Source organism: Ovis canadensis, chromosome 5 (genome assembly GCF_042477335.2).
Source record: "Ovis canadensis isolate MfBH-ARS-UI-01 breed Bighorn chromosome 5, ARS-UI_OviCan_v2, whole genome shotgun sequence".
Classification (NCBI taxonomy): domain Eukaryota; kingdom Metazoa; phylum Chordata; class Mammalia; order Artiodactyla; family Bovidae; genus Ovis; species Ovis canadensis.
Window position 1 is genome coordinate 102888411 of NC_091249.1, and position 25478 is coordinate 102913888.

The 25478-nt window shown below is 37.8% G+C and overlaps 1 protein-coding gene and 1 non-coding gene across 2 annotated transcripts in view; one reads left to right on the top strand and one right to left on the bottom strand.

Annotated features, from left to right (window-relative positions):
* ADGRV1 (adhesion G protein-coupled receptor V1) overlaps positions 1-25478 on the top strand; it is a 566629-nt gene that overhangs the window by 118651 nt on the left and 422500 nt on the right. The window contains exons 33-43 of the mRNA XM_069590116.1: positions 672-1483; positions 5776-5985; positions 12802-12932; positions 13996-14095; positions 14800-14979; positions 15698-15861; positions 19817-19910; positions 21982-22060; positions 22165-22303; positions 22937-23078; positions 24749-25011. Coding sequence (XP_069446217.1) covers positions 672-1483; positions 5776-5985; positions 12802-12932; positions 13996-14095; positions 14800-14979; positions 15698-15861; positions 19817-19910; positions 21982-22060; positions 22165-22303; positions 22937-23078; positions 24749-25011 — 2314 coding nt within the window. The remainder of the gene's footprint in view (positions 1-671; positions 1484-5775; positions 5986-12801; positions 12933-13995; positions 14096-14799; positions 14980-15697; positions 15862-19816; positions 19911-21981; positions 22061-22164; positions 22304-22936; positions 23079-24748; positions 25012-25478) is intronic.
* TRNAS-AGA (transfer RNA serine (anticodon AGA)) lies at positions 17692-17764 on the bottom strand. The gene has a single exon. It is a non-coding gene; the product is annotated as a tRNA-Ser (tRNA).

The window sequence follows — 25478 nt, forward strand, 5'->3', positions numbered from 1 at the left end:
AATATTTTATAGGTTATTATAATTTGTTAATTAAATAATGCTTATCACTATAAAGTACTGATGATTTTTCCCATACCTTTTATTATTGAAATGGGTTATATATCATTTGGCTTTCTAACCCCAGTTATTGCTTTAATTGGTGATTTGTTTGAATTAGAACTTAAAAACAACTGGTTTCTAAATTGAAGATCATTCAGATGCCATATGAAGTAGTTGGTTTTCAGGTTCTTATCTTCGCCTGCCTTTCTTTTGTGAGGCAGTATACTGTTCACTGAGCTCCTTCAGAAATAGAAAAATAGGTGGTCTTGCAACCTTGTGGCAAGTAATTACATTTACATTTCCTTAAAATGTACCCATGTCGGTATCATTCATTGTTAGTTTCAGTGAAAGTTAGTAGTGAAGATTCATTTTCTAACTCTGCTTGAAAATTCTGGAATGGTTGCATATCTTGCAAGATATTTTCATAACTGGGTTAAAAATAAGTATTATCTGAATGAAAATGAACCAAGTTTCCTTACATGAGAAAACTCAATGAGACATAGAAAGCTAATTAAGAAGCATGGTTGTGTCTGTGCTAGTACCTTATCCGCTTAAAAAAAGTGGAAGCCACAGTCAGCGTTCTCGCCTCTGCGTGTAATGCCTAACCCGTCTTTTGTCGCTCCACGTTTTAGCGGAGGGCACTTTGGTCGGCTGTTGTTGTTCTACGGCACTTCTGATATTGATGTAGTGGCTCTTGCAGTTGAGGAGGGTCAAGACTTACTGTCCTTCTATGAATCGCCAATTCAAGGGGTACCGGACCCACTTTGGAGAACTTGGGTGAATGTCTCTGCGATGGGGGAGCCCCAGGATACTTGTGCTACTTTGTGCCTCAAAGAACACGCGTGCTCAGCGTTTTCCTTTCTCAGTGCTTCTGAAGGCCCCCAGTGTTTTTGGATGACTTCCTGGACCAGCCCAACTGCTAACAACTCAGACTTCTGGACCTATAAGAAGAACGTGACCAGAGTAGCATCTCTTTTTAGCGGTCAGGCTGTGGCTGGTAGTGACTATGAGCCTGTGACGAGGCAGTGGGCCATCATGCGGGAAGGCGATGAATTTGCAAATCTCACCGTTTCTATTCTTCCCGACGATTTCCCGGAGATGGATGAGAGTTTCCTGATTTCTCTCCTCGAAGTTCATCTCATGAACATCACAGCCAGTTTTAAAAACCAGCCAACCATAGGACAGCCAAACACTTCTACAGTCGTCATAGCATTAAATGGTGATGCCTTTGGAGTGTTTATGATCTACAGTATTAGTCCCAACACCTCCGAAGATGGCTTATATGTCGAAGTTCAGGAGCAGCCTCAAAGCACAGTGGAGATGGTGATCCACAGGACAGGGGGCAGCTTAGGTCAGGTGACAGTTGAATGGCGTGTCGTTGGTGGAACAGCCACTGAAGGTTTAGATTTTATAGGTGCTGGAGACATTCTGACTTTTGCTGAAGGTGAGTGATGGTTCTCAATGGATTTCAGTTCCCCCTGGGAAAGTCATTATAGTCCATTTTTATGATAGTGTTCATATGCATTCTTACTATGTACTTTCTTGCTAATATGTAAAAGTGAATGAAAAAAGTAGTAGTTGGCTTGTTAATGGTTGACCTGACATATAGAAGGCTGATGGGGCCCTACGCGTGTATTTTTTTTAGTTGAATAAAAAGAGAAGAGGGAATGTGAGGATTTTATCCCTTTTATGTGTGATAGCAAAGCCTTTAAGGAAATGGAAAAGCATATCTAAAGCCAGTTTTAATTTTGTAAAGGAAGTTATAAGAACGAGCCATATATCCGCAATTAAACATGCGAGTAAAAAGTGTTGATAGCCAAGAAATGGGAAGCTTTTTCATATGCACTGACAAATCAGGATAAACCTCCAAAGAAAATAACAAGTATGAATAGTATAAGGGCTTCCCTAGTGGCTCAGTGGTAAAGAATCTGCCTGCCAATGCAGGAGACACAGGTTTGGTCCCTGGCTTGGGAAGATCTCTTGGAGAAGGAAATGGCAATTCAGTCCTGTATTCTTGCCTGGGAAATCCCATGGACAGGGGGAACTGGTGTGCTATAGTTCATGGGGTCACAAAGAGTTGGATATGACTTAGCAACTAAACAACAGCAATAGCATAAATAGTATAAACTTGGGCTTCCCTGGTGGCTCGGACGGTAAAGAATTTGCCTGCAAGGAGGAGACCTGGGTTTGACCCCACTCCACTCCAGTATTCTGGCCTGGAGCATTCCATGGACAGAGGAGCCTGGCAGGCTACAGTCCGTGGGATCACAGAGAGTCACACCACTGAGCAACTTTCACTTCATTGGGTGACTTTATTCATGTTATATTAAGTGTAGTGACCTAGTGATAGATGAGCTTGTAATACTGGTCCTAGACTTGAATGGGATCACTATTTTAAATTTTCATGAACAGTGAAATTATAGAGAACTTAGACAATGATTAGGATTAGTGCAGATTTACCAGTTCTTTTCCAGGGTTGATTGAATCACCAAGTATTTGAAAATTTTGAACGTTCATATATTTAAAATAGTTTTCTTTGGGTGAAAGAAAGATATCTTTCCTGAAATCATTATTTAACTCATGATTTGGGCACTTATAAATTCCATATGGCTTCTTAACATAGTTTTTTTTCTGATTGAAAGTAATTATACTCATAAAAGCCTCAGGTTATACAATAAAATGAAGGAAGTAAATGTTATTTGCAATTTCGTATCTTAGAGCAATTCATTGCATATTTTATCCTTTAATGCATATACTTTTTTTGGAAACAGTAATTAGGGGTTATGATGCATATAGGGTATACTTTTAAAACATCTAATTAGCATTACATTTTAGAGTAACTTTTTAAGATAGTTTAAAACTTGTCTATAATGGCTGGGCTTGTGCTTAGTCAGTCAGTCATGTCTGACTCTTTGCAACCCTGTGGGCTGTAGCCTGCCAGGCTCCTCTGTCTATGGAATTTTCCAGGCAGGGATACTGTAGTGGGTTGCCATTTTCTTCTCCAGGGGATATCTTCCTGACCTAGGAATTGAACCTGTGTCTCCTACATTGTAGATGGATTCATTACCTGCTGAGCCATCAGGGAAGCCCTCTATAATGGTTATTTCCCAGTAATTGATTTTGGGAACAATAGAATACTGATACACTTGATGTGGGAGGTATGTATGTGCATAGGTTAGCAATTGGTAACATTTTCCTGTAGTTCAAGGAAAGTAATGAAAATTTGAGGAGGGAGTGGAGATGAAAATTTAAGATTAGATGTTTTAGTGGCTTTGGTAACTATAAAGAATTTATCATGTAATATAGTACCATTACAACAGTTAATATTAACCTTGAGTTGTAACTTTAGCATCATGCAAAATGGACTATATTTTGTATTTGACCTGTATTCTCAGATAATATATATTCTCTTGAAGCAGTCTTAACACCGAATTGATAAAACATACCAGGGTCATCGGGATTCCCAGGTAAGTGGGAAGTGGTAAGGAATCCGCCTGCCAGTGCAGGAGACAGACAGATGCAGGTTCAGTCCGTGGGTTGGGAAGATCCCCTAGAGTAGGAAATGGCAACTCACTCCAGTATTCTTGCCTGGAAAATTCCATGGACAGAGGAGCCTGGCAGGCTACAGTCCATGGGACTGCAAAGAGTCAGACATGGCTGAGCACACACACTTGCATGCCAGCGTCATGAAACAGAGAACATGCATTCACACCTACTTTTTCCTTTTTCCTGTTTTTTCTCACCATTTCAGTCTCTTTCAAAACAGTGAATTAGATGGGGACCACTGTCGGCTGAACAGCAGAAGCAGTGTTGGGTTTGGGGGTATTCAGTGGTCTGTCTACAAGTGGGGTCCTAAACTAAATCGCAGAGTAAATTCTTGGCCCTGCTGCTGTCACAGATCGCTTTGAAGTCCTCTTCTGCCTCCTTCCCCTATTGTCCACATCCTGGGAACTAGTATTTGATGTTGTCATCTCATCTGGCTCCCCTAAGACTTATCCCATTTAGGTGGGCTCTTTGCCTCAGAATTTACCATCCATTTCTGTTTCTCACTATTCCCTAAGTGTCCTTGGTCTTTCAGGGAAGTTTTGTGTTGGTTATCTGAAAATCATTCACAGTAACACCAGGATGAGAATGAGATCCACCTTTCTAGGAGGAACTATTTCTAAACAGTAGTTGCTTCAGCGTCTCTTCCCCTAGCTAGGTCACGGTTCTAGGCTAGATACCAGGAATAAAACCATGATTCCTTGAAATAATTCTACCCTTTAACTTTCCGAATTCAAAATGTCCTTTCCACAGTCTGTCCATATTAATGGAATTTTACAGTGCTTTATAAGTGAAAAGGGTATACAGGTTAACATATCAGTTCAGTTGCTCAGTTGTGTCTGACTCTTTGCGACCCCATGGACTGCAGCACACCAGGCTTCCCTGTCCAACACTAACTTCCAGAGCTTACTCAAACTCATGTCCATTGAGTCGGTGATGCCATCCAAGCATCTCATCCTCTGTTGTCACCTTCTCCCCCAGCTTTCAATCTTTCCCAGCATCAGGGTCTTTTTCTAATGAGTCAGTTCTTTGCATCAACTGGCCAAAGTATCTGAGTTTCAGCTTCAGCATCAGTCCTTCCAGTGAATATTCAGGACTGATTTCCTTTAGGTTTGACTGGTTGGATCTCCTTGCAGTCCAAGAGACTCTCAAGTCTTCTCCAACACCACAGTTCAAAAGCATCAATTCTTTAGTGCTCAGCTTTTTTTATAGTCCAATTCTCACATCCATACATGACTGCTGGAAAAACCATAGCTTTGACTAGAGGGACCTTTGTTGGTAAAGTAATGTCTCTGCTTTTTAATATGCTGTCTCAGTTCAGTTCAGTTCAGTTCAGTCACTCAGTCGTGTCCGACTCTTTGCGACCCCATGAATTGCAGCACGCCAGGCCTCCCTGTCTATCACCAACTCCCAGGGTCCACTCAGACTCGCATTCGAGTCAGTGATGCCATCCAGCCATCTCATCCTCTTTCGTCCCCTTCTCCTCCTGCCCCCAATCCCTCTCAGCATCAAAGTCTTTTTCAATGAGTCAACTCTTCGCATGAGGTGGCGAAAGTAGTGGAGCTTCAGCTTTAGCATCATTCCTTCCAAAGAAATCCCAGGGCTGATCTCCTTCAGAATGGACTGGTTGGATCTCTGTGCAGTCCAAGCGATGCTCAAGAGTCTTCTCCAACACCACAGTTCAAAAGCATCAAAATTCTTCGGCACTCAGCCTTCTTCACAGTCCAACTCTCACATCCATACTAGGTTGATCATGACTTTTCTTCCAAGGAGCAAGCGTCTTATAATTTCATGGCTGCAGTACATTTGCTTACAGTGACACTAATGTTGCTCAAGATATTGAACTGTTATAATTCACTCATATATTTTTACTTAAAGGACTTCCCAGGTGGCACAATGGTAAAGAATCCACCTGCCAATGCAGGAGACACAGGTTCTATCCCTGGGTGGGGAAGAGTCCTTGGAGGAGAAATTGGCAACCCACTCCAGTATCCTTGCCTGGGAAATGCTACGAACAGAGGAAGGAGTTTGGCAGGCTACAGTCCATGAGGTTGCAGAAAGTCCGACATGACTGAGCAACTAAGCACCCACACATTTTACCTTAACAGTTTTTGAAGGAAGTTATTTTGGACCTTTATGAATTCTCTGTTGATGATTTTCTTACTTAGGTTTTATCCCATTAATTCTTTACAGGTGAAACCAAAAAGGTTGCCATTTTGACCATTTTGGATGACTCCGAGCCAGAGGATGATGAAATCATCATAGTTAGTTTGGTGTACACGGAAGGTGGAAGTAGAATTTTGCCCAGTTCCGACACCGTCAGAGTGAACATTTTGGCCAATGACAATGTGGCGGGCGTTGTTAGCTTTCAGACTGCTTCCAGATCTGTCATAGGTCATGAAGGTGGGTTCTTTTTATTGTTGAGCACATTCACTCTCTTATCCATGGAGGTAATTTTTTGTCTTGTCTTTTAAAGTTTCCCATTTTTTACAAATTCTTTCATTATTTTGTACAGCTGGGTCTGTTAATGTATGTGGAGCTTATTTGGGAGAGGGCTGTGTAATGATCTGTTTAACTTGATTCGGAAGCCTCACAGATTGGTATTGTGTTCTAGCTTGCCACTCTCCACTAGAGTGATTTTAAGGAAATTGGTCAAACCTGGGATGCTCAGCTTTCTCATCTGTTAAACTATGGGAAATACCATTTCCTTCATTGGTTTCTGTGTGAGGATTAAATTAGCTCTAAATGCTAAGTGCTTAGCCTAGCTTTAGGCACATAGCATATGTATGCTAAGGGTTAACTGTTGATATTAAATGGTGAAATATTGACTGTTCCAAACAAATAGTAGTTTCTAGTCAGTGATTATTTTAGCCTGGATTTTACATTTGTATGGCAGTATATTTATGAACTAAGTGCCAAATTAGAAAATTTACAAAGTATCCCCTTTTCCCATAAAAAACAGTAATTTCTTTGAAACTTAATATTTTACATCATTTATAGGGTTTACATTTATAGGCTGCTTTTTGTTTGTTTAAAGCATCATAACAATGTTTTTGTCTTTGAATAAGTCTGTTTGAGATAAAACTGGTATTTATAGATTGTGTTTCACTGTAATTTGTGTTTAAAAATAATTGTATCTCAAAGATTTAAGAAATGAAAAGGATATAGACCTTTCATTTGGACTTGGATTTTTACGATGAGAAAACTGGCACACAGGTTAAGTGACTGGACAGAATCCTGTAGCTGGTGGTGTGGCTGTCTGGAAACTGAGGGCCTTTTAGTGTGTGTCGTCTTTTACCTTACCATATTCCCAAACTTGCAGGTTTATTCAACTTAATGCAAATATCTGAGACATTTTCCAACACTCTTCCCTCTTATTAACGGTTTAGAATCTCATATTGTCGTAGCAACAGTGAGTAAAAGTGACTAACGAATTGCTGTAAATCTAAAGACCGATCATCAACTCTCAAAAAATTATTTGTAGTATAATACGAGTTAAAAGTCACCACAGGATAAGTTAATCTTAATAATAATGACAACAACAATAACATTTATTGAGTGTTTTCTGCCTGCCAGACATTTTACATCAATTATTTTGTAGGGCTATGAAGTGGGTATGATGATATACACCAGGTTTTCAGACAAGGAAACAATGTTTGAGGGACTACCCAACACATAGTTATTCATGGTGGAGCTTAAACCTAGTGCTGTCTGAATCCAGAGTTTATGCTGTAGGGCACCTTGTGAGAAGAAGCTTTGTTTTGCTTGGACTTACGTCTACTGCAGATCTTGGCTATGCAGGAATGTCGGGTAAATATTTGAGTTGAAAGAATGATGAATTTGAGTAACACTGTCCATGTGAGAGGAGGAAATGGGTGAGAGAAGCTGACTCTATCTTGAGTTAGACGAATTAGATTTTTAGAGATAATAGTTGGAATCAGGAAAATTACTAAGATTTTGGTGGTCAGAGGAAGAAAGGCAAGTTGTCAAGGATGGAGCTGTGTGAAATACCAGGCAAGGGTCCAGGAAAGGCAAAAGGCAAAGGAGAGAGGGGAGAGAACACTCTGCCAGAGGAGTGGGAAGAGACCAAAATAAGAGTGTGTTCTTATTAGTTATCAGAAAAAAAGTAAGCCTTGTGTCTGTGCTGTACTGACCTCACTGGACAACCAGTGAGATTAGATTCCCAAATGGACCATAGGAAACAGTAGTAACTGCAGAGGAATTTTAGAGGAGAACTTGGGATGGACAGCAAATTACTGAGGATAAAAGACAGGATGTAGACGCCCTGGGGGCAGTTAGCCACTCAAAGTCTGGTCCTCAAGTTGATGTCTTCACACAGTGTTTTTTGCTTCTGGTTTGTGACAAGATAAATTCAAAAATGAAAATAATCTTTTCTAGAGACTTTTATAATCTCATTTTGCTGTGAAATCCAAAAGTGATATCTTTGGGCTTATACTTTGTATGTATGTCCTTTTGACATTTAACTTACCCACTCATTTTTTTTTTTTTCTGTTTTACAAAAGTGTCAGTCTGCGATAGATCAAGGAAAACAAAGCAAAAACCCCTTGTCTTTCACTGCTTTAGGGGTGAGAAGCACTGCCTTAGGGGGTATTCAGCTTATGGGCTCTGAGAGCAAGGAAAGGAGAAAAACTGAAGAAAGCTGATATGATTATTGTATCATATCTAATATAATAAAGTAGATATAATAAATCTGCTTTATCATATCAACCTGTGAGCATGAGTTTGGTACAGGAAACAGGACAATGGATTCCGTTCATCAGTTAGTACTCCCTAGACTTTTTACATTGTAGACAGTAAAGCATAGAGTATTTTGGACTTGTTTTTATTTTGTTGAAGAAATACAGAGAAGAAGGTAATGTAGACAAAGAGAATAAAAGTGTTAGTTTCATGGAGGGTATAAATTCAGTAACCAGAAAGGATTAGAGTTATTGGAGGACTTAAGAGCTGCTCTAGGTATATGATTTTCAGCAATATGCTGGGATATTTTTTCTAGGAGTACAAAAGTATGTGGGTGTCCTGGATCACTTTAAGGGGATTAGAACTGTAAAGGAGGCTAGTGTTGCAACGTTCATCTTAAGGAAATCTGGATGGTGGCGGTAGTGGTGAGCTGGGGGCCCTGAAGAAGCTTAGGCTCTCTGCTGAGCTCCTACTCGTCTTGGAGAAACTGCACATTCTGACATCGGTGTTCTCTTTCACCTGACCGAACTTAGCCTGAAAGCCAGATTGTGGTCTCTGCAGTTTCCAGCAGCTAAATATCTGCAGGAGGATGCAAACAGGAAAAATGATTGATTCTTAAAACACATGGTCCACGTGTGTTATTGGTTAAATAGCTGCTTTATCATATCAGCTTGTGAGCGTGAGTTTGGTACAGGAAGCAGAAAGATGAATTGCTTTCATTTATTAGTACTCCCTAGACTTTTTACAGTTTCCAAATAAAAGATGGAAGAAATTTCTGTTTTTTTTCGTTTACTTTTCTTTCCCTTTCCTCTTGAACCTTTTCTTAGAGTCTAAGTTAATTTTCTTTTTTTTGAAAGCATTATGTTCGGCCTCAAGAATTCAGCATTTTGTATGTGTATTCTTTATGTTACTGCAAAATTGCATAGAGAAATCTATATCACGCAGAAGTTTACAAAAATGAAAACTTCTTAGTGATTCTTCAAAGATAACTGCCAAGGAAATGAAATTATAAAAATGCCATATGTGCTTTTGGCAGTGTTAACATTGCTTTTGACCTAGTGTTGGAGTTTCATTTATGTGACTGGTTTTAAAATGTGGACTCTGCTGAACTTCTGGCTTTAGGATACATTTTCAGTTCATGGGGAGGAATTGCCCTAGTGTTTAACAATATATTGAATTCTGTAAAGTCCTACTTCTACGTTTTTGTCCTAAGGCAATTGGATAGATGCCCAGTGGTAAATATTACTTTCTTTCAAATGTAATGGGCAGAACTGAGAAATATGGGAGAGTAGGTTTTTATCACATGCTGTGTATAAATGCACTCTTTATAAATCTGTGTGAGATGGTTCACTTCACACAGCTCTGCAGCACCAGAATCATTATGTCATGTTCAATAGATTTAAAATATGTCCTTTTCTTAGAGACAGCATATATCTTTTGTAGGCAAATATTTGAACAAGAGATGTGATTCTTTAAAAAGATATTTATCAAACTGCTATATTAGAAGCTTTCAACTTTCTATCTTAACTGTTCTTATTGACAGTATGTGTTTCGTACTATTTGTATTTCTGTAATTGTTTTAAATCATTTTCCATCATAGAGCACGGTCAATTTGGATGGTACCTGTATACCATGTATACATGAATCTATTAAAACACGTTTCCCATATTTTAGTTTTCCATTATTGTTATACACATTGTAGTTGATGTTTATCTTTGTGAGAAGAATCTTGATTTGTTTTGCAACAAGCAGATGAAACATTCTGGGTTATTAAACGAATTTTATGCCTAGTTCTTATTTGTGTTAGGCTAGGCCAAGAGTGCATATGATAGATCATCTGCTTAGAGTTGAAATGTATCACTGACTTTTGCTAGACTCTCGATTTCATATCAAGATGATCTTTCAGGAGTTAGATTCTTCAGTAGGGGAGGGCCCTCCCTAAGGCTTCATCCTGGGAAAAAACTATAAGCAGTATGTTGAGACATTTGTTATCTGAAAATTTGACTTTCCCTCTCTAGGCCTTGTCTTCTGTCCTTCCCTTATATTTAGAAGACTGAGCACCTATTTCTAATTTTTTTCTTTTCCTATATTCTTTGACTCCTTCTCTAGGTAGAAGATAGCTTTCCAGTAATTTTTCCTAGGAAGCATTTCAAATGGACCTGATTCTTAGCAGTCTGCCTTAAAGAGGCAGAGTTTTTTGATTAATAGAAAATCTTCACATCATTTATACTATTGATATGATTTTCAGTAGCTTTAGACAATTATGTGCTTAAGGAATGCTTGATTTACCTTTTATGAGTGTGTGTTGTGCTTTAAATTGTGTTTCTTGTCATATTTTCTTGCAAGTTACTTGCGTGGTATCGTTAAATTTTCAAAAGTGGTCTTAAAATTGGTATTAGACTGAGTATTTTTACATGTAATAAGTTCATAGGAGGATTTTACATCTTTCTTCTTAGCATTTCATTTTTAGTTTCACCTTTAATGGTGCATTTATTCCCAAATCTCTATGTACCATCTTAGAACTGTAATTTTTTATTATGACATTTACAGGTTCCCCTTCAACATGGGTTTTCATTGATCTACATTTTTTTTGCCATTAGTATTTTTATTACATCTTTAGTAGTTTTTCAAACTTACATAATTTTTATTTTTAAATATTACTATGTTTCCTTGAAATCCATACTCTATATAACTTTTTATTTGTGTCACCAGACAACACTGTAGGTGAAATGGCTTAATAACTCCAAAGGTCGCTCCATGTCTTTCAATAATACACCCCTGTGGAATTCTGCATGGTATACAAGAGAGCTGCTCTAGGGTTTCATGATAGTGTCTTTGTTTTATTCCTCTGAGTTATACAAGTATAAATGTTTTGGATGGTATGGCAATTATTGCTGATTGTACCCATTCTTTCAGTTATATCCTAACCTTTGGACATTCTAATAGTGTTTCCTTTATGTTTCAAAAAAATCCAAGTCATAGCCTACTAACATGATAGAGTTAAAATTTTTTTTCATATAGAAATATTTTAAAATGTGTACATTAAACATTGAATTGTTTTGGGAAATTTTATTTAGAGGTCTTTCTGATGTTTATGCTTTCTTATATTTTCTGCTGTCCCCAAATAATTTATTGCATTAAAGTTATGTGTGCTCAAATTTAGTATGAAAATTTTTTGTTTATTAGTATTAAAAAATTGAGGGTAAGAGGAGAAAGGGGTGACAGAGGATGAGATGGTTGGATGGCATCACTGACTAATGGACATGAGTTTGAGGAAATTCAGGGAGATAGTGATGGATGGAGAAGCCTGGCTTGCTGCAGTTCATGGGGTTGCAAAGAGTCAGACATGACTTAGCGACTGAACAACAACAAATTGAAATTAAGATAATCTCTAAATTAATTAATTTATGATATTTTAAGAAACCTGTTAGAAGTAATTATTTAATTTTTTTATTTTCAAGAGTAAAAAAGCTGTGGTAGTTAACATATATTTGGAAAAGCTGTTCATATTTTTATTGCTATTCTCCTTTAAAAAAGGTCGGAAGTATTTAACTTGTTTAGATAACTAAATAAAAGTGATTTTTTAAATGAATATGCATGGATTTCAACTATATATCTATGCTATAAAATTTGAATAAGAATGTGTTCTTTTAAAGCTTTTTAAACATTAATTCACTTATCTGTAAAATTATTATTACATTTTAGTAATATGCTTCATTAATATAACATGTTCATCATTATCAAAATCTTGAATGCAGCATATTTTCAGCAAGCCATCACCAGTTTCCGTAGGAACTTACTTTTCACTTTAAGTAATTTAGAAGAGATGTCTGTTTTGATTTTCTTCAGTTTTATAAAGTATTACATGAGGATAAAAGCCAGGAATGAAAAGTATCTAAAATGCCTCAATTATCCAGGAAGGATAACTGTAACTTTGGTGAAGTTACAGAGGATGATATACAGATTTGACACTTTTCCTTTGTATTTCTTTTTATAAAACAAAATCATTGATGGTATATGTAAGTTACAATTTAAAGAAATGTGATTTTCAGGTATTTGCAAGCATTTTTATGCATGCATTGTGTAAAATCACATTGCATACCAGTGTAAGGAATTTGTGTCCTTTTGAGAAGTGAAGAAAGAATTTACTTGTATTATTGCTAGTTTTGACCATGAGGACTTAATTATTAAATTTACAGAACATTTCTGTTCTGGTGCATGTTTTGGAGTGTATAAAAAGTTTGTGTTTTCCATTTTAGCATGTGCTTTTTAACTTTCACCCACTAAACTTCCTGAAGTTCTACTAAATGGAAGTATTTAGAAGTGGAATCAGCAGTAATGTGTTAACAAACGCTAAGCATGTATAAAGCTTCTAGAAAATTGCAAACAGAACAGGTTTGTAATGTTCTTAGAAAAGGCATTGTAGCAGTTGCATGTTTGGGATTTGGGTTTTGTTGACTTCAAATGTGAATAAGTTCATTTTACATTAAACATTCATCAATCTGTACATTTGACTTGCAGGAGAAACTTTACAGTTCCATGTGATAAGAACACCCCCTGGTCGAGGAAATGTTACTGTTAACTGGAAAATTATTGGGCAAAACCTAGAACTCAATTTTGCTAACTCTACTGGTCAACTCTTCTTTCCTGAGGTAATAGCACCAAGAAAAACTGTACTGAACTACTTGGAGGAAACTGTGTTTTGTGAGGGAAATGGGAAAATTCTGAAGATGTGATACAAGGATTAACAGAGATTGATGAGGGAGCTACTTCCTTAGGAACTCAAAGGATTTCTAAGACTTCAGGAGGAGGTTTGCTTTTGTATTTGTGCTTGTATGAATAGACCTCCTTTAAGCAAACAGAAAACGCTGACTTCGTATCTGGGGCAAGCCCTCTGGGTCTCCTTCCCTCCCAGTGTTGGTGTCAGCTGTGTCATTCTGCAGATGATGGATACTTTTGTCCTTTTTTGCTTACTCCTCACTCTCTTGGAACTTTAATTGCCCTTGGAACTTAAATGTTTCACCACTATGAAACAGCTAATATAGCCCTAGAAACAAATGTCTTTTTATGTCTTGTTCACACATTGTCTTTGAGCTTGCATTTAGGTGTTCTTTCTGATATTTGGAAAGAAGATGATTGGTGAAAGATAACTATGTAAAAACAGTTCTTGGGTACTAAGTTAGTACTACTTTGTTATTACTCTTCATCTTCTCTTTTCCACACTCACTTGATAGGAATTCTCGTTTGCTGACATGTTTAATTCTTTTTCTCGTCATTTCCACTGCCTAAATATTAAGCCAAACCTTTATAACCTTCTGCCTTGATTACTTGATTACATTTGACTTCTGTTAACTGGTTTCCCTACAACGCGAGTCTTGTTTTCCATACTCCAGTTATTCTCATTCACCGCTGCCGTAGAAATCTCTCCAACTTATTGCATTGTCTGGAATTTTTAGTAGTGCTACTTTGCTTATTAGATAAGATTGACATACATTAACTCAGCACTCAAAATCTTCCAGTTTGTTCCCTATCTACTTTAAGCCTATTTTCCTAGGAGTCAGTGTTTTTTTTTTTAAATATATAATTTATTTTTTAAGCCACAGAACAGTTTAAGTGAAATTATGTTTGGGTGCACAGTTTATAAAGACAATGAAAGTAGAAGATAGTTTGTGCTCAGTGACACTAGAGGGATGAATTTCTTTGTGTTTGATACAGGGGTCATTGAATAAAATAATATCTGTGCATTTGTTGGATGACAATATTCCTGAGGAGAAAGAAGTATACCAGGTCATTCTGTATGATGTCAGGACACAAGGTAATGCAGAATTTTATTGTTATTTTTCTGGTATGTTATTTTCAGAAAAAATAATAGTTGCTATCTATATTTAACGATTAGGTGGATACCGATTTTAAAAATGTTACTTTAAATATCATCTGCCCTGTAACAGTTTAGATCCAAACAAATCAGCTCAGCATGAAAATACTTATCTTTATAGATTCAGTTAAAAACTGTAGAATTTTTGCCAAGTATTTCTTATGGAATAAAATACATCTCCAAAGGTAGAATTTGATGAAATTAACTTTATACTCAGTTCACTTCAGTCACTCAGTTGAGTCCGACTCTTTGCAACCTCATGTACCATAGCACATCGGCCTCCCTGTCCATCACCAGCTCCCAGTTTGGATTCTGGATCAGTTATATGGGATAAATTAGATTTAGTAATTTGTGGAAGTTATCTGGGTATTTTCCTCAGTTTCTGATCACTTTCTGTAATTTAGATGACCAGTACAGCAACTAATAACAATAATTGGTCAAGTAAAAAAGAATCATGATTTACTACCTAAGAAGAACAGTAAAAGGTAGCTTCTGTTTGTCAATCTAAAGATTTCTGTTAGAGAAGTAACAGTAACCACTTTCTGCTTACTTTACTATGTTTCAGAGAGTGAGATTATATTTTAAGTGTTTAGCAGTTAATGCCAAATCACCGTTCGATTTCTTGTGGTCCCTGACTTTCTTAGGAGTTTCACCAGCAGGTGCTGCTCTGCTCGACGCTCAAGGATATGCAGCTGTTCTGACCGTAGAAGCCAGTGATGAACCACACGGAGTGTTAAATTTTGCTCTTTCATCAAGATTTGTTTTGCTGCAGGAGGCTAACACAACAATTAAGCTTTTCATCAACAGAGAATTCGGATCTCTAGGTTTGTGTTACTCTAGAATGAATGGAATTTCCAGGCAGGTGCTTTTTAAGTATTCTACTAGGGTGGATGAAAGCTATTGCTAAAATAAACCAGGAATGGGAAAAAAAATGAATATTGTACTATCTAGTGTCACAAAATGCGGTACAATAAATAGTCATACAGTCTCAGCAGCATATGATAGCGGGTGGGCTGTGGGTCCACTAACTGAGCTGGACTTGGCCCAGGGTGACTCTGTTCCAATATGCCTGTCATTCTTCTCCTGCCACCAGTAGAGGCCCTGAGGATGAGCAAAAACATGCAGACTCCATCAGCTTTAGGCTCAGAACTAGCACACAATCACTTTGTCTCTGTGCTAGCAGCCAAAATAAGTCACACAGTCAACCCAAAGTCTAGAGGCGGGACAGTCTACCTTGCCCACAGCGCAGTATCACTGAGCCGTTACATGATAAAGGCCAGAAACACAGGAAGGAGTGAAGAATTGGGGGCCAACAGTGCAGCTACTGAGATGCTTTTACGAAAGTCAAAAAGTTTGTAATGTTATTTTTAAAAATTTATTTATTTTTAATTGAAGGATATCTGCCTTACAATATTGTGTTGGTTTCTGTCATACATCAACATGAACCGGCCATAGGTATACCTTTGTTCCCTCCCTCTTGAACCTCCTTTTTTTTTTTCTTTTAATTTAATTATAAAATCTTTTCCCATCCAATTCACTTAGGAGCAATTAATGTCACGTATGCCACAGTTCCTGGAATGTTGAGCCGAAAGAACCAAACAGAAGGAAACCTCGCTGAGCCAGATGTGGACTTCGTCCCGGTCGTTGGCTTTCTGATTTTAGAAGAAGGGGAAACAGCAGGAGCCATCGACATTACTATCCTTGAGGTAAAACACTTATTTCGCTGTTGCTGCACTAAACGTGAATAGCCAGGTAACAAGTAGAAATCGATTAAATGCTCTGGTGCCTTTAAATCAGCTTATTTCTTTTTGTGATTTCTTTTTTTTAACCACACAGGGATTCTGTTCTTGTCTAGATAGGGTCATCTGTTGTAGTGTATTTTATTATAGAAACAACTTTTGATAAAGAAAATTTCTTTAGAGCAATCCCCTTTAAGATGGCAATGGCCTGAGAGATTCCAGAGGAGCAATTTGATTACTCTGAAGGAATCATTGGAGCAGTGAAGCCATGTAGGTCAGCGTCTTAGTTGTTAAGACTGGTTAAATTAGAGATAGCAGGAAACTCACTAGAGGCTGATGATATAAGATGTGATTATGGTCAAGCTTAAAGTAATCATTGGTGACTGAAATTGTGTTTTAAATGATTTTTCACATTGCAGAATCTTGTGCTGTTTTGGGACCTGGTGTTTCAACTACCTAAATTCACTTCCAAGAGGTTTATGAAAATAATACCTATGGAGAGGGTAGGAGATGACTGTGAGGCAGAGGGTGGAGGAAGGGAGAGAGTAATATTGCCTTAGAAAATGAATTTTCAATTACTGTGTATTTTGGGGGTTCTGTTTCTTGAAAATTCTTATTTTCTCAGAAGCTTTTTACATTTACAAAATTATAAGTGCTAAACCATCTACCATCTGAAGTCAGTAATTCTTGTTTTGTTGATTACCATGACACTGTGACCTAATACAATAATTTGAGAATTCTGAAGCTGTAAGATGAAAGGTAATATTATTTCAGTCTGTGACATACGACACAAGATTTGATGAAACTTGAAGGTGATCTTCTTTCAAACATAGTATCTGTTAGTGTTACAATAAAAATAAGTTATTCCTCAGATATGTTAGTTTTTAAAGCAGAAAGTCACCTTTCAGGGGTCTAGTTTACAGAGTCTTATTCTATGAACACAGAATTTCAAAGTTTCCTTTGTTTCTCCCTAGGTCTTTGTAACCTTTTTGGTTCTTAGATTATTAGCACAAGATTAAAAGACCACAGGTCTGTATGTGCAGAAATAAGCCAGGCCGGGGGGATATGTACAGAATATACAGGCTGAGGAGAGTTGTTCTGTGGGGATGGGGTATGGTGGGGGTAGGTGGGAGACAGTCCCTGTACATCGCTGCTTCCGTAATTCATTGGTCTGTGTATTATAGAAGACAGAGCCAGTGACTTGTATTTTCTTAATTTTTCATGTGGCCACATATCTCCATTAAATAAAATGAAGAGAGAGGTATATACACTGATATTATATATTCATATATATATGTATATATATATATATACACTGGATTTCTGTGTAGATATTGCTGTTTGTCTAGTTACTGATGATGTGGTTTTGCTAGTCCTCCTGTTTTGAGCACCTGCCTTGTTAGTCATTAATCATAGTATTGTATGAAAATTAACCATCACTAGTATCTGTCACTCTGTAGGGACTCACTCTAGGGCCAGGTACTCCATATGCATTATGTATAACCAGTTTTACATATTTTTAGTCAATATCCCCAAAGCAGCTGTTATTTCCCTCATTATAAACTGGAATTGGACTTCCCCTGGTGGTCCAGTGGTTAAGCATCTGCTATGCATTATGTTTAATCAATTTTACATATTTTTAATCAATATCCCCCCAAAAAGAAAGTGAAAGTGAAGTTGCTCAGTTGTGTCCGACTCTTTGCGACCCCATGAACTGTAGCCTACCAGGCTCCTCCGTCCGTGGGATTTTCCAGGCAAGAGTACTGGAGTGGGGTGCCATTTCCTTCTCCAGGGGATCTTCCTGACCCAGGGATTGAACCTGGGTCTCCCGCATTCTAGGCAGACGCTTTACCATCTGAGCCACCAGGGAAGTCCCCAAAATAGCTGTTTCCCTCATTATAAGTTGGAATTGGATTTCCCTGGTGGTCCAGTGGTTAAGCATCTGCCTGCTGGGTTCAGGGACATGGGTTCAATCCCTGCTCCAGGAAGACCCCACGTGCTGCAGGACAACTGAACCTGTGCGCCACAGTAGCTGAGTCTGTGCTCTAGAGCCCAGGAGCCGCTATGGCTGAAGTCCACCCGCCCTAGAACCTGTGCTCTCCAGCAAGAGAAGCCTCTGCAATGAGAAGCCTGTGCACAGCAACTAGAGGGTGGCTGCTGCTCACCGCAGCTAGAGAAAGCCCACCCGCAGCAACGAAGACCCAGTGTGGCCAAAAAAAAAAAAAGATGGCAGAATTGAGGGCTGCAAGTTTTAACAACTCAACTAAAATTACAGAAATGTACTAGGTCTCTTTGACTACAAAGCCTGTGTTTTTCCCACCGTGTTATTCTATTCTTCACTCTTAATTGGATATGAAAGCAATTTAACATCTTTTATTATATTTAAAATAATATTAAGCTTGTATATTTATATAATTGGTTTACATATTAGTCCAGGTAAAAACTGAAATCAATATAAAATGATTTCAAGTGGTTCCACATAATAACATATAATCAGGTATAAAAGTTTAATAGTTTTATTATTATTTTTTTAATTCAGCTTTATTGAAGTACAGTTAGCCCATGCTGCATGGTAAACTTATGTAAAATCTTAAAAAGTATATAAAATTGGAAGATAGTTAAAGCATATATTGTGTTGATTTGATTTATATTTACATTGTGAAAGGATTTTGCTATCTAGTTAACACCTCCATCCCCTCATGTGTTTATCTTTTTGTGTGTGTATGAACATGCACGTTCTACTCTACCAGCAAATATCAGTTACACAGTAAGGTGTTGTCAGCTAGAATCACCGTGTTTTACTTTAGATCCTCAGATCTGTCATCTGTAGCTGAGTTTGTACTCTTTTAACAATTCCTTCCCTGCCCCACCCCCAACTTCCCCACCTAGCCCCTGACAACTGGTTTTCTATTCTCTGTTTTATGAGTATGACTCTTTTTTCTTTTTAGATTACACATATAAGTTCTACCATACAGTATGTCTTTGTCTGGCTTACTTCACTTAGCGTAATGCCTTCAAGATCCATCTTGGTTGTCAAAACAAATGATTTCCTTCTTTCTTGTGGCTGAGTAATGTTCCATCTTATACACCACATCTTACCCCTTCATCTGTCGATGGACACTTAGGCTGTTTCTGTAACTTGGCCATTGTGAATAATGCTGTAATGAATATGGGAGTGCATATACCTCCTCATTATTCTGTTTTCATTTCCTTTGGATAAATACCCAGGTATACGATTGCTGGTGGTTCTATTTTTAAGTTTCTCAGGAACCTTCATATTGTTTTGCAGAGCGACTGCACCAGTTTACACTCTCACCAACAGTGTAAAGGGGTCCCCTTTCTCCACATTCTCACCAACACTGATATCTTTTTGATAATAGCCATTCTAACAGGTGCGAAGTGATGTCTCATTGTGGTTTTGACTTGCATTTCTATGATGGTTAGTGACATTGAGTGCATTTTCATGTACAGGTTGGCCATTTGTATATCCTCCTTAGAAAAATTTCTATTCCATTCCTCTGCATTTTAAATCAGATTATTTGTTGTTTTGCTATTGACTTATACTACTGTTAAAATATATTTTGGATCTTTGTGATTTGCAAATATTTTCTCCCATTCGATAGGCTGCCTTTTCTTTTGCTGATGTTTTCTTCTGCTATGAGGAAGCTTTTCAGTTTGATGTAGTTCCACTTTTTATTTTTGCTTTTATTGCTTTTGTTTTTGGTGTTAAATCCAAAAAAATCATCGCTAAGACTTTTTTTTTTTTCTGACTTAAATCTTTTCTACTCTGTGTTTGAACTTTTATATTTTCTGTATACCTTTTAAATATATATATTTAAAAGATAATTTCAAACAGCAGCTTGTGAGACGTAATTACTTTGAGAGCGTAATTGTAGAGAATTTAATGGGTGAATTTTTGCAGGACGATATACCAGAACTAGAAGAATGTTTCCTTGTGAATTTAACTCATGTGGAACTTATCATGGCTCCTTTCACTTCATTTCCTCCTAGATTAGGTATGGTGGCCTTTTTTGTTTGTTTGTCACTGCAAATGAAATAAAATTTCTTCAGTTTTTAATCAGAAATGATCATTGTGAAGTTTGCTAATGTCAGCTATATGTGAAAATATGGTGAGCTTTTAGTTTTAGTTGTAAGACCCTCATATATTGTAATTGTGTGCATTGGACAGCATAAAGACATTTAAGAATTCCTGTGTGATGCTTCTTTAAACATTGCAATTATTTTATAAACAAATTTGTAATCTTCAAAATAGAATTAGTTCTTATGAAGTCATTTTCCTTTCAAAATTTAATTTGCTGTTTTCATTAGATCTCTAGATTATCAGATGTTTTTATTTTCTCGTAGATTAAGAACAGCATTTGTTTGTTGTGTTCTCTGCTTCTGTTTTGACTTTTTATCTCTTTCCTTTCATGCTTTAGAAAAGACTCAGTTAATTCGTTACAGACTGAAAGGTAAAACTTGAACCTCAGTACAAATTTATGTAGATTACTTTAAAAAGAGAAATTCTTCCTATTAAAACACAAACTCCTGTTCATGATTTGGACATTCGATATTGGAAAGTTTTTTCGAAACTTTCAGATGTGATGGCCTGGTGGGGGGGTGGTGATGAGTAGCACTGAGGTAGCCTGCTCCCTGTCCCTTGGTTAGAAGGTGTTCTGGGCAGAGGGGAGATGAGTCTGGGTTAAAGAGGGAGAAGCATGGCCGTACTGGGGCCTGAGGAGTGGGACTTCCTCACTCACTTCTGAGGCTCAGTGTGACAGCTTTGAAAGTAGCAGAAGGGAATAATCAGTTTTTAATTTATTATTTGGAAAGTTTCCATTTTTATGCAAAAGGAATACATGATCGCAGTGACTAGGTTGTTTATATTGAGCAGTTACTACAAGGTTATTACTGTTCACACTAAGAAAACTTGCAGAGTACATCATCTTCCCTGTACTCAGGGATAATTTGAACAATTTAGCTTTGGGTTAGTGCTTTCGGATGCTCTTATTTCCAAGTGTTTTGTATATTAGGACCATCATTCCTTAGTAGTAGTAGTCGTAGTAGTGTTGGTCACCCAATCATGTCCGACTTTGCAACTCCATGGACTGTAGCCCGCCAGGCTTCTCTGTCCATGGGATTCTTCAGGCAAGAACACTGGAGTGGGTTGCCATTTCCTTCTCCAGGGGATCTTCCCGACCCAGGGATCGAACCCGGGTCTCCTGCACTGCAGGCAGATTCTTTATTGTCTGTCATATTTGCCCGTTTTACAGATGAGGGAACTGAGGCTAAGAGAAACTGGGAATCATGCTGCAGTCACGCAGCTAGGAAATGGTGGGACTGGGCCTCGGCCCTGTAGCCTCTAGTCACAAATCCTGATGTATGCTTCCTCGACGTTATTGATCTCCTGACTCATAGAGAATGCCACTCTCCTTACCCTTCTTCACCTAGACAGCTGTCATAAGGATCCGAGAGTAAGGCAGAGCTTCTGAAACTTAAAAAATAAAAGTCAAACATATTAAAAAACAGAGCAAAACAGTAACTGGTTTAGTTACTATTTCCAGACTGAATAATAGATATTGGTAACATACTGAGCTTGGTGAACAGAATACAGAATAAAAAGGGATTAGAAAATTTACGTTAAGCTTAGTTTTTATTCCACTTAACCTTTCCCCTTCTTTCCCATCCATCCCAACTTCTGTTTGTACCCCTGTCTCTCTCTGCCTCTTTGATGCCTGTATTTTTCTCTGCAGCACTTCCTCTGCTTCTCTCTCCAGTTTTTCCTTCTTCTTTCTCCTTCTTGCAACTATCCCTTATTTTCCTTTCCTCTTGAAATGGCTTAAAATAATAGAAATAAAACCATAGCTCCAATTGCTTATTTTATCTTGTTCTCAGTTGATTAGATTTCTATGAGTTAGTGGTGTTTGTTAGCAAAAGCTTGCTTACTCATACAAGTATTTGTAGATTAGCATCTTTTGGTTAGTGTTGACAATACCTCTGTATACCAAAGATATGGTCTTTAAATTCTGTATCAAATAGTTCTCTTTTTGATTGCTTATTTAAAGGTATGTTTCTATGCTCTTTCAGATTCAGAGGGCTTGACTGCCCAAATCATCATTGATGCAAATGATGGTGCTCGAGGCGTAATCGAGTGGCAGCTGAGCAGGTAAAGCCAAGGCTGTGTGAGAGCTCTTAATGGAGTTTCAGATTCTTACTGTCTAGTGGATAGAAGCTTGTAAGGGAAAAATGAATGTTTTCTCTTTATCATAGGTTTGAAGTAAATGAAACCCAAGGAAGTCTAACATTGGTAGCCCAGAGGAGGACAGGGGCTCTTGGCCCTGTTTCCCTGTTTGTGTATGCCCAGAATTTGGAAGCACAGCTGGGAGTGGATTACACCTTTACACCAATGGTGAATTCATCGACAGTTACAGTGATTTAGGGCCTGTACATCAGTTAACCTTAAAATAATAAACTACTCTGTATTCCACAGTCAGTTAAAGCCACAGAGTTCCACCTGGTGGAATAGCTCTCTTCACTGTTTCGGTGAATTATACAGATTGAATTTTCAGTACTGTTTCAAAGATTATTCTGTATTTTACTTCATTCATTATTTTATTATAATATTTGATACTCACTTTTCTTTTATTCATTTGCTATCTAATTGCAATATTTGAAACTGGAGGACATACATTTTTGTGTTAAAAGAGTTTATATAATTGATGACCATACCAGAGTGCTTCTTATGCTTCTTGAAAACGTTACTGCTTTCATTTCTTTGTTTTACTTTACTGAAACACCTTTAGTGTTGGAAAATATTTTTTGTCTTGTCTCTCGTTGCCTTTTACTGCTTAGTCAAATGTTTCCTTTCTTCCTACTGCTTTTTAAACTTAATTGAAAAAAAAAAAGGTCATGAAAAAGTAAGGAAAAAGTCCTGAAAATAGCTTATTTCACATTCAGCAGTATTTTGTATTTTTCTCCAAACATTTAAAAATGACTCAGCGTATTAAAATATAATACTGCCTACTTCTACCTCTTGGACCAGATTCTTCATTTTGCTAATGGAGAAAGGTATAAAAACGTTGACATCATGATTCTTGATGATGACATTCCAGAAGGAGATGAAGCATTTCAGCTGATTTTAACAAATCCTTCTTCTGGACTGGAGCTGGGAGAAAATATAGTAGGTAATTGATGATTTATACACAGCTCCCTCTCACCTCTCTTCACTCCTGAGTGAGCCCTGGGGTATGGCGGGGCATTGACAGCATCTGCCACAGTCACACATTAACATTGTGCGGTTTTTTCATGTAAGTCTTTTGACTTTGATTCCTAGGTATTGGTACTATTATGAACTAGGTCCCTTGTAATTATATTTTTAAGTGATTATATATCCATCTACAATGCAGGAGACCCTGGTTTGATTCCTGGGTGAGGAAAATCCCCTGGAAAAGAGATAGACTACCCACTTCAGTATTCTTGGGCCTTCCCGGTGGCTCAGAGGGTAAAGAATCCGCCTGTAATGTGGGAAGCCTGAGTTCGATCCCTGGGTTGGGAAGATCCCCCTGGAGGAGGGCATGACAACCCACTCTAGTATTCTTGCCTGGACAATCCCCATGGACAGAGGAGCCTGGCAGGCTGCAGTCCATGGGGTCACAAAGAGTTAGACATGACTGAGCAACTAAGCACAGCACAGCATATATTATAAAAATCTTCTAGGTTATTTAGAGATATTATAATAATCTTTTAGATTATTTAGAGGTATTATAATAATCTTTTAGATTATGCAGAGGTATTATAATAATCTTTTAGAATGCATGCGCTGAAGCAGATTTCCTAGCTTTGACAGCTATTCCTGCCACATCTAGGCTTGTGAATGTCCCACACATTGCCTGTCTGTGCTTCAGTCATTTGTTCTGTGAAATGAGAATAATAATAGAATCAATTGCACAGGGATACTGTGAGCATTAAATTAGTTAAGAATGTCGGTTAAGCAATTTGTAAGTTCTCAGTAGTAGTAGTTGTTGTTTTGGCTGTTACTAACATTATTAGTAGTGGTAGTAGAAGATAGAAAGCTCTTGATTTCTGAAGGTTCAGTCAGTTCAGTTCAGTCGCTCAGTCGTGTCCGACTCTCTGCGACCCCATGAATCACAGCACGCCAGGCCTCCCTGTCCATCACCAACTCCCGGAGTTCACCCAAACTCATGTGCACTGAGTCGGTGATGCCGTCCAGCCATCTCATCCTCTGTAGTCCCCTTCTCCTCCTGCCCTCAATCCCTCCCAGCATCAGGGTCTTTTCCAATGAGTCAACTCTTCGCATGAGGTGGCCAAAGTATTGGAGTTTCAGCCTCAGCATCAGTCCTTCCAATGAACACTCAGGACTGGTCTCCTTTAGTTAGCTTATATTTTGAACTCTTGTAATAGTGCTAATGTTTTTTCTCTTGCCTTTTTGAAGAAGATAATCACGATGTCTAGAAATAGTGGCATGCTGATGCTTCCTTTCCATTGCTTTTATACTGTTACCTGGCTGGTAGCTCCAGGGCAGTGCTGAACAGTAGCAGTGATGAGAGGCATCACTGTCTTCTTATGTTTCAACATTAAACTTTAGTACTTTCTGTTGGCTTCTGAGAGATACTACTTTATCATGTTGAAGAAGCTGCCTTTTGTCTCAAGATTACTGAGTCTTTTTATTTATATCATGAGTGAGAGTAGAATTTCATTAAATGCCTTTTAACATTTATTTTTAAGATGATCTAGAAAAGCATTGGCCTAGTTTACAATGAAGTATCCACATACTTCCCACCACTTATAACCGATTCTATTTTAATTTATTGTTTTAATATTTTTATGCTGACAGCCTTCATTACCATCCTTGCTAATGACGATGGCCCTGGAGTTCTGTCGTTTAACAACAGTGAGCACTTTTTCCTACGAGAACCGACAGCTGTCTACATCCAGGAGAGTATGGCAGTGTTGTATATTGTTCGGGAACCTGCCCAAGGACTGTTTGGAACTGTGACCGTTCAGTTCATTGTGACAGAAGTGAATTCTTCAGTGGAGTCGAAAGACCTGGCTCCTTCCAAAGGCTATGTTGTTTTAGAAGAAGGTGTTCGTTTCAAGGTACAGGATGAACGTTTAATGAGAATGAATGATTAATATTTACAAAATAATTTTCTCTTCGAGGAGCCCCCTTGATCTTAGAAAAAAAATCCAGGTTAGGGGATAGGTGAAGATAATGACTAGATTACTACTGTGTTGTCTGTATAGAATGCAGCTGGAGAAATTTGCTCCATTAACAGAGTTGTGGAATGTGCAAATAACAAAGAAAATATGCATATTGGTGCTTTGAATGTTAAGTATATTTAAATGGCATGCTTCACGTTATATTGCCTTTAAATCATAAACTACAAGAAACTCCAGGCCCTTCATTGCAGTCATAAGCAGTAGGTAGTCATTCTTTTTGCCACATTGTCATTGAACAAAGTACAGCTGTTTCCTTCAGACAGCTTGTTTGAGAAGCAAGTATCTTATGAAAACAAGAATAGCTTGTTGGAGGAGGAATGCTGGATTTAGGATTAATCATAAAT